Genomic DNA, 6,879 nt, shown 5'->3' on the forward strand with positions numbered 1-6,879 from the left:
GACTCAAGATGGAAGGAGCCTGAATGTGGCTTGGGAGCCGGATCATCCTCCCTCCATCTTGGCTCCTCCACTTCCTGCTACCACAACCTTCTCTTCTGCCCTGAACGAACCTCAAGACTCCATCCCCACAACTGTGGGTCATGTCCCTACTGTCAATCATTCCACTTTCACCCTGGGCAATGCCTCCAGAACTCTACCCCAGAAGTCTGCCATCGTAAATCAAGGCCCTTCCTCCCCAACACCTGACAAAATGACAGTGCCTTTTGCCTCACCCTCCAGCAATAATATAACCCTATGGTCACAGATACTAAGCCCAACTGTCACACTATTTCTAATCCAAATGTTTCTCCTCCAAGTTATTCTTCCTCCCCGGAAGACAGTTTGGATTCCCCAGAGCCACCTTTCCCCTCAACCCCAGAAGGTGCCTAGGAAAGGATTCGGAAGGAAGCAGTTAAGAAAGGACACTGGCAAAGAGTCTCAAAACTCCTCATTGCCCCCATATGTTATGAAAGAAGGCGGCAGAATCCCAGCTATCAGCCATTGGTTTACGGGGAAATCAAGGATCTGTGTAGGGCAGCTAAAGACCATAGGAAGGACTTACTTTGTTTTAATGACCTAATGAGGGCCATGTTTACAGCACATCATAACTGCCTATGATTTAAAATGTATTAGGACCATGTTGTTGTCTCCTACAGGATACAACCTGTGGGAAGGGGGATGGAAGTGTTTACTAAATCAATTAATAGTAGACTATGCTAATAATGAGGAAAGGGCAGAATTGACAATCAACCATTTAGCTGGAGAAGGACAGCAAAGCCGACCAGATGATCAAGCAGCAGGTGTCCTGAGAGAAGTATTGGATGATATCAAAGAGATGGCTTTGAAAGCTTTAAATCCAGGTATTGCATCATAGTACCCCCAATGTGGACTGCCTTGGGTGGCTGCAGCTAAAGCTTTAGGACAATCAGACCATCTTGGGTGCCTGTTAAGTGAGTAAACCAATGCTACTCCCTCACACTGAGTGGCCTGCTCTCAGACATAGAGACCATCAGACATGCCACCTTGCAGAACAGCGATAGAGTTTTTATTCTGGGCACAGGGGCATGGCTGTGTAGACTCTGAGGGCATGTGTTGCATGAACCTCTCCAGCCGCAGTGAGTCAATCCACAAGAGCATTCAAGTACTGAATGAAGAGTTCAAGAAGCTTCAAGTGGAAAACAAAGACTGGGTCAATGAACTCTTCCAATCCAAGGGACTAAAGGGTTGAATGATGTCTATCTAAAACAGGACATTTAATTTTCTTAGCTGTTGTTGTATTGTTATCTGTCTCATGTTTGTTTGGATGCTTTTAGAAAGTCTTACAAAATTCTTTCAGTTCCATCTTGATAGTAAAACAGAAAGAGGGAAGATACTCAACACAGGCTCCTCATGGACTCCTTGGAGGAGAGAACTGGAGGTCTGGACGGCACAAAAACCTTTCAGATACTCAGTGTGGGCAAGAAAATCCTTAAAATTACCTAAAAGTATTCTTAAATCCATAAAGTACGTTAAAAACCTTAACCATTAATGAGCCCCCCTGAGTATCAGTACAAAGATCTCCTGAGACTCGTTAAAACAGAGAATTGGGGCCATGATTGCACAAACCTCCGACAGAGTCAGTATCAAAAGGGAAACACCAAGTACCTTAAAATAACTTATATAAGCTGAAGTACTAATGAGCCCCAATGAGTGTTGTTACTGAGAAAGCCTCTCCAGGGACTAATTAACGCAGATAATTGGAGGCCATGATTGCACAATCTCAGAAACTCCAAGGCAAAAGCCAAACCCAAACCCAATCTGCAGTCCCTACAGGGAGCATTAAGGATTCCCCAGGGCCATCGCTGAGCAAGGCTCCCCAGGGACTCCTTCCAGCAGATCCTTGAGGCCACTGGGATGTGGGTTAGGAGGGGATACTGAGGGCAGGACAAGGCATTGACAGTGCCCAGCCTGGCTGGGGCTATGCCAGGAGGCCCCAGGGCCTCAGGACAAGGTGTCTCCTCACAGCCCTTGGTGGCAGAGACACTGCTGTTCCCCAGGGCACCAAGACTTGCCTTCTCTTTGTCCCCACCTGTCATCACTGCCTCCAGTTCTCTGCTCTGCCAGGGGCCTGGGGACACTTTCTCAGTTGTGTCCTTCAGTGGGACCCATTAAAAGTCCAAGAAACTTTGGAGTTGGATTCTGCCTTGGAGTTCTGGAGAGGTTTCTTCAGCTCCCTCTCAGGGACTGATGTTCAGGGCCTGAGCACAAAGCCCCAGAGGCTCATTAATGTCCTTGTGCTGTGTCTGTGCTGCTGAGCTGGGCTGGGCTTCTGGCACAGAGGCAGCTCCTGGTAACCAAGAAAAGATTCAAAAGCACATTTCTCTTGATGAGCAGCTTTTCACCAGCCCAGCAGGGCTGGGGCACTGCCTGCAGCCACCCCAGGCACAGCACAGAGGCACAGAGAGCTTCAATCAGTCAGGGCTGGGAAGGGGCTGAGAAGTGCCTGGGGCAGAATCTCTGCCAGCCCTTGGCACAGGAACCTCTGGCTGCAGAACAATGCAGCTGCAGCTCCTGGAACCATCTCCTAAAGCTGGAACATCCCAATGCCTACAGACCCTGTGAGTACATTCTCTGATTGTCTCTTGTGCAGAGCAGCCAGGGGTGCCCAGGGCTGTCCTGCAAAGCAGGGTCCTGCAGCCCAGGGCGCTGTGCTGGGGCAGGGAGTCTGCTGGCTGCCAGGGACAGCTCTCAGCAGCCCTGGCAGCTGCTCGCAGCATGGGGGAACAAGGTCTGGGTGGGAGGAGACAGCTGGTCAGGCTTGGAAGTGTTTTCTTTGTGTGATGAGGATGCTGCATTGTTCAGGACTGCTCCCAGCATGACATTTAACTATAGAATATTTCCAAGTAGGTTATACAGGAAGCACAGCAAGTCTGGGTCTGCATAATTTGGAAAATCTTGCTTTTTTATTCTACTGCTTTCTCTTGCCAGGATGAAAAATTGCACATTGATATTAATCTCTCAGTTAAGGTTCAGAAAAAGAAAATAGCTTTTTCTCAGATCTTACTAAGCCAGGCAGTGACAGAAACCTGTACAGGGCCCCCTAGAAGCTGCATCAGTTTTGCTTTTTCAGCCTCCTCAGGGTTGCTCTGACAGAGCCATCAGAGCCTGGAGAGCCAGAGCTGCCCCTGGGCAGTGTCTGAGCTGGGAGGGGTCTGCAGGGCAGAGCTGAGTCCCCAGAACTGGGCTGGGCTCTGGCAGCACTGGCAGAGCCCAGCCCTGGGCACAGGGAAGCAGCGGCTGGCAGAGACAGCTCCAGGCAGCAGCACCCTGAGCAGGCAGGGGGGGAAAGTGCCCACAGGCTGTGCTGAGATATTTAAAGTCCTCTCCAAACCCAAGTATTCCATGATTACTTTTCTTTCAGATCCCCATGCCAAGACACAGAAAATGTCCAACAGCAGCTCCATCAGGCACTTCCTCCTACTGGCATTGGCAGACACACGGCAGTTGCAGCTCCTGCACTTCTGCCTCTTGCTGGGCATCTCCCTGGCTGCCATCCTGGGCAACGGCCTCATCATCAGCGCCGTAGCCTGCGGCCACCACCTGCACACGCCCATGTTCTTCTTCCTGCTCAACCTGGCCCTCACTGACCTGGGCTCCATCTGCACCACTGTCCCCAAAGCCATGCACAATTCCCTCTGGGACACCAGGAACATCTCCTACTCAGGATGTGCTGCACAGGTCTTTTTCTTTGTGTCCTTCATCTCAGCAGAGCTTTCCCTTCTGACCATCATGTGCTATGACCGCTACGTGTCCATCTGTAAACCCCTGCACTACGGGACCATCCTGGGCAGCAGAGCTTGTGCCCACATGGCAGCAGCTGCCTGGGCCAGTGGCTTACTCAATGCCCTCATGCACACGGCCAATACATTTTCCCTGCCCCTGTGCCAGGGCAATGCCCTGGGCCAGTTCTTCTGTGAAATCCCACAGATCCTGAAGCTCTCCTGCTCCAAATCCTACCTCAGGGAACTTGGGCTCATTGCATTTAGTGTCTGTTTGGTATTTGGTTGTTTTGTGTTCATTGTTTTCTCCTATGTGCAGATCTTCAGGGCTGTGCTGAGGATGCCCTCGAAGCAGGGACGGTACAAAGCTTTTTCCACCTGCCTCCCTCACTTGGCTGTTGTTTCCCTCTTTGTCAGCACTTCAGCATTTGCTTACCTGAAGCCCCCCTCCATGTCCTCCCCATCCCTTAATCTGGCCCTGTCTGTTCTGTACTCAGTGATGCCTCCAGCACTGAACCCCCTCATCTACAGCCTGAGGAACCAGGAGCTCAAGGCTGCCGTGTGGAGACTGATGACTGGATGGTTTCAGAAACATTTAACTGTTGGTCAATTTCTGCAAATCACTTGTAATAAAACTCATTTTTGATACTTCTTGTTGGTTTCATTTTGGAGATCTGTTTCCTTTGTTTTAATATTTTCATATTGTCAACAAAATAAAGCCATTCCTTGTGCCATTTCTCATTTTGTTTCTCTCCACTTTCCCTGTGGCCACAGACTGTGTCAATGAGGAGCTGCACTGTTGGTGGCTTTAAATGAACTAAAGGATCTCCCAGCAAAGTTTTCTGCAGAGATGCCCTTGTGTTGCCTTCTCTGGAGCTACAGCCTGTGTGCAGGGCTTGGGGCAGATCAGGGCTGGCCCAGCAGCTGTGCCCAGCAGCAGCAGCACTTGGTGTTGCCAGGGCTGCTTCCGTGGCCCTGCCCTGCTGCCCTCCTGGCCCTTGTGTTGCTGTAGGGCCTGAGTGCTCTCGGGGCTGGGCAGAGCCCTGGGGGTGGAAGTGCCGGGGCTGCAGCAGGGACAGGCCAAGTAATATAATTATTTCATAATATAAATAATTTGTAATATAAATAATCTTTGATAGTTCTTTTGGCTTTGTTCTTTTTTCCCCTGTTTTAGTTTTTCAATATTGTCCATAAAATAAAACCATTGTTTTGCCATTTCTCATTTTTTTTTTCTCCACCTTCCCTTGAGCCACCGATTGTGTCAATGAGGAGCTGCACTGTTGGTGGCTTTAATAGAACTAAAGGATCTCCCAGCAGAGTTTTCTGCAGAGATGCCCTTTTGTTGCCTTCTCTGGAGCTGCAGCAGCAATGTCTGTGTGCAGAGCTGGGCACAGATTAATGCTGAGTACAGCAGCCCTGCTCCTGCTGGCCACACCATTCCTGATCCAGGCCAGGAGCCATTTGCCTTCTTGCCCACCTGGGCACTCTGCTGCCTCATGTCCAGCCTGCTGTCCATCACTCCCTGCAGGTCCCTTTCTGCCTGGCTGCTCTCCAGCCACTCTGTCCCCAGCCTGTAGTGCTGCAGGGGTTGTTGTGGCCAAAGTGCACAACCCAGCACTTGGACTTGTTAAACCTGACCTTGTTTGATTTGGGCCCTGGATCCAGCCTGTCCAGAGCCCTGTGCAGAGCCCTCCTACCCTCCAGCAGATCAACACTCACATCCAGTTTGGTGTAATCTGCAAAGATGTCCTTGGTTCCATGGGGCCCCTCATTGTCACAATGGCCTCTTGATTATCCCAGGCCCTGCACTGTAACACTGGTCTCCTTGGATCCATGAGACCATGTAGAGAGACAATGGTCTCCTTGGTTCCATGGTGGTCCAAAATGTGACAATGGACTCCTTGGTTCCATGGGGCTTCACAGTGTCACAATGTTCTCATTGGTGTTGCAATTTCACAGTGGCCCCTTGGTTCCATGGGGCCCAAGAGTATCACAATGGTCCCATGGTAACATGAGGTCCCACACTGTCACCATGGTCTCTGTGGTTCTACAACTCTCCTCAGTGTCACAATGGACTCCTTGTTTCCACGAGGCCACACAGTGTCACAACATTCTTGCAGATTCCTTGAGGCTCCATCGTGTCACAGTGGTCCCTTGATTACACAGGATCCTGCAGTGTCACGATGTCCCCTTGGTTCCATGAGGCCCTGAAGTGTCACAATGTCCCCTTGGTTCTGCTGGGCTTTGGAGTCCCCCAATGCTCTCTTTGGTTTTACAGTGTCAAAATGGTGAAACTCCTTGGTTACACAAGGCCCTGCAGTGTCACAATGGTCTCTGTGGTTCCATGAGGACCCAGAGTGTCACGGTGCACTCCCTGGTTCCATTTGGCCCTACAGCACCACAGTGGATCCCTGGTTCTGTGGGGCTGCATGGTGTCACCATGGTCCTCTTAGTTCCACGAGGCCCTGCAGTGTCACGATGGCCCCAGCGTCCCCCAGTCATCACAGAATGACAGAATCAAATAGCCTGGAAAAGACCTTTGGGATCATTCAATCCCACCAATGCCATAATACTGCCTCGTCACCCAGACCATGCCACTAAGTGCCACTGGAGAGGGACAGTGACTCTGCCACGCCCTCCCTGGCCAGCCCATTCCAATGCCCACTCACCCTTTCTGTGAAGAACTTCTTATTATCCAGCCTGAACCTCTCCAGGTGCAGCTTAAGGCTGTGTCTTCTTTACCTGCCCTCCAGCCGATCCACACTCACACCCAGCTTGGTGTCATCTGCAATTTGTGAATGGTGGACTCGATCCCCTCAGCCAGATCATCAGTGAAGATATTAAACAGGACTGGGCCCAACACAGATCCCTGGGGGACATCACCAGTGCCTGGACACCAGCTGAGTGCAGCACCATCCCCACCACTCTCTGAGCCCAGCCTCCAGCCAGCTCTTAAATCTCCCAAGCTGTGGGCTGCAGCTTTTCCAAGGAATGCTGTCAGAGAGTGTCAAAGGCTTTGCTGAAATCCAAGCACACAACATCCACAGCATTTCCTGCATCCATAGGTGGGTCACCTGGTCAT

General features: G+C 50.8%; 1 protein-coding gene across 1 annotated transcript; it reads left to right on the forward strand.

Annotated features, from left to right (window-relative positions):
- Nucleotides 1–3,630: 3,630 nt before the first annotated feature.
- Nucleotides 3,631–4,365, forward strand: LOC134434487 (olfactory receptor 14J1-like; the record flags this gene model as incomplete). Its single annotated transcript, XM_063183141.1, has 1 exon — nucleotides 3,631–4,365. A coding segment is annotated over one exon (735 nt), but the record flags the coding sequence as incomplete, so codon positions are not given.
- Between the last annotated feature and the right edge of the window lie 2,514 nt (nucleotides 4,366–6,879).

Source organism: Melospiza melodia, unplaced genomic scaffold (assembly GCF_035770615.1).
Source record: "Melospiza melodia melodia isolate bMelMel2 unplaced genomic scaffold, bMelMel2.pri scaffold_37, whole genome shotgun sequence".
NCBI lineage: Eukaryota > Metazoa > Chordata > Aves > Passeriformes > Passerellidae > Melospiza > Melospiza melodia.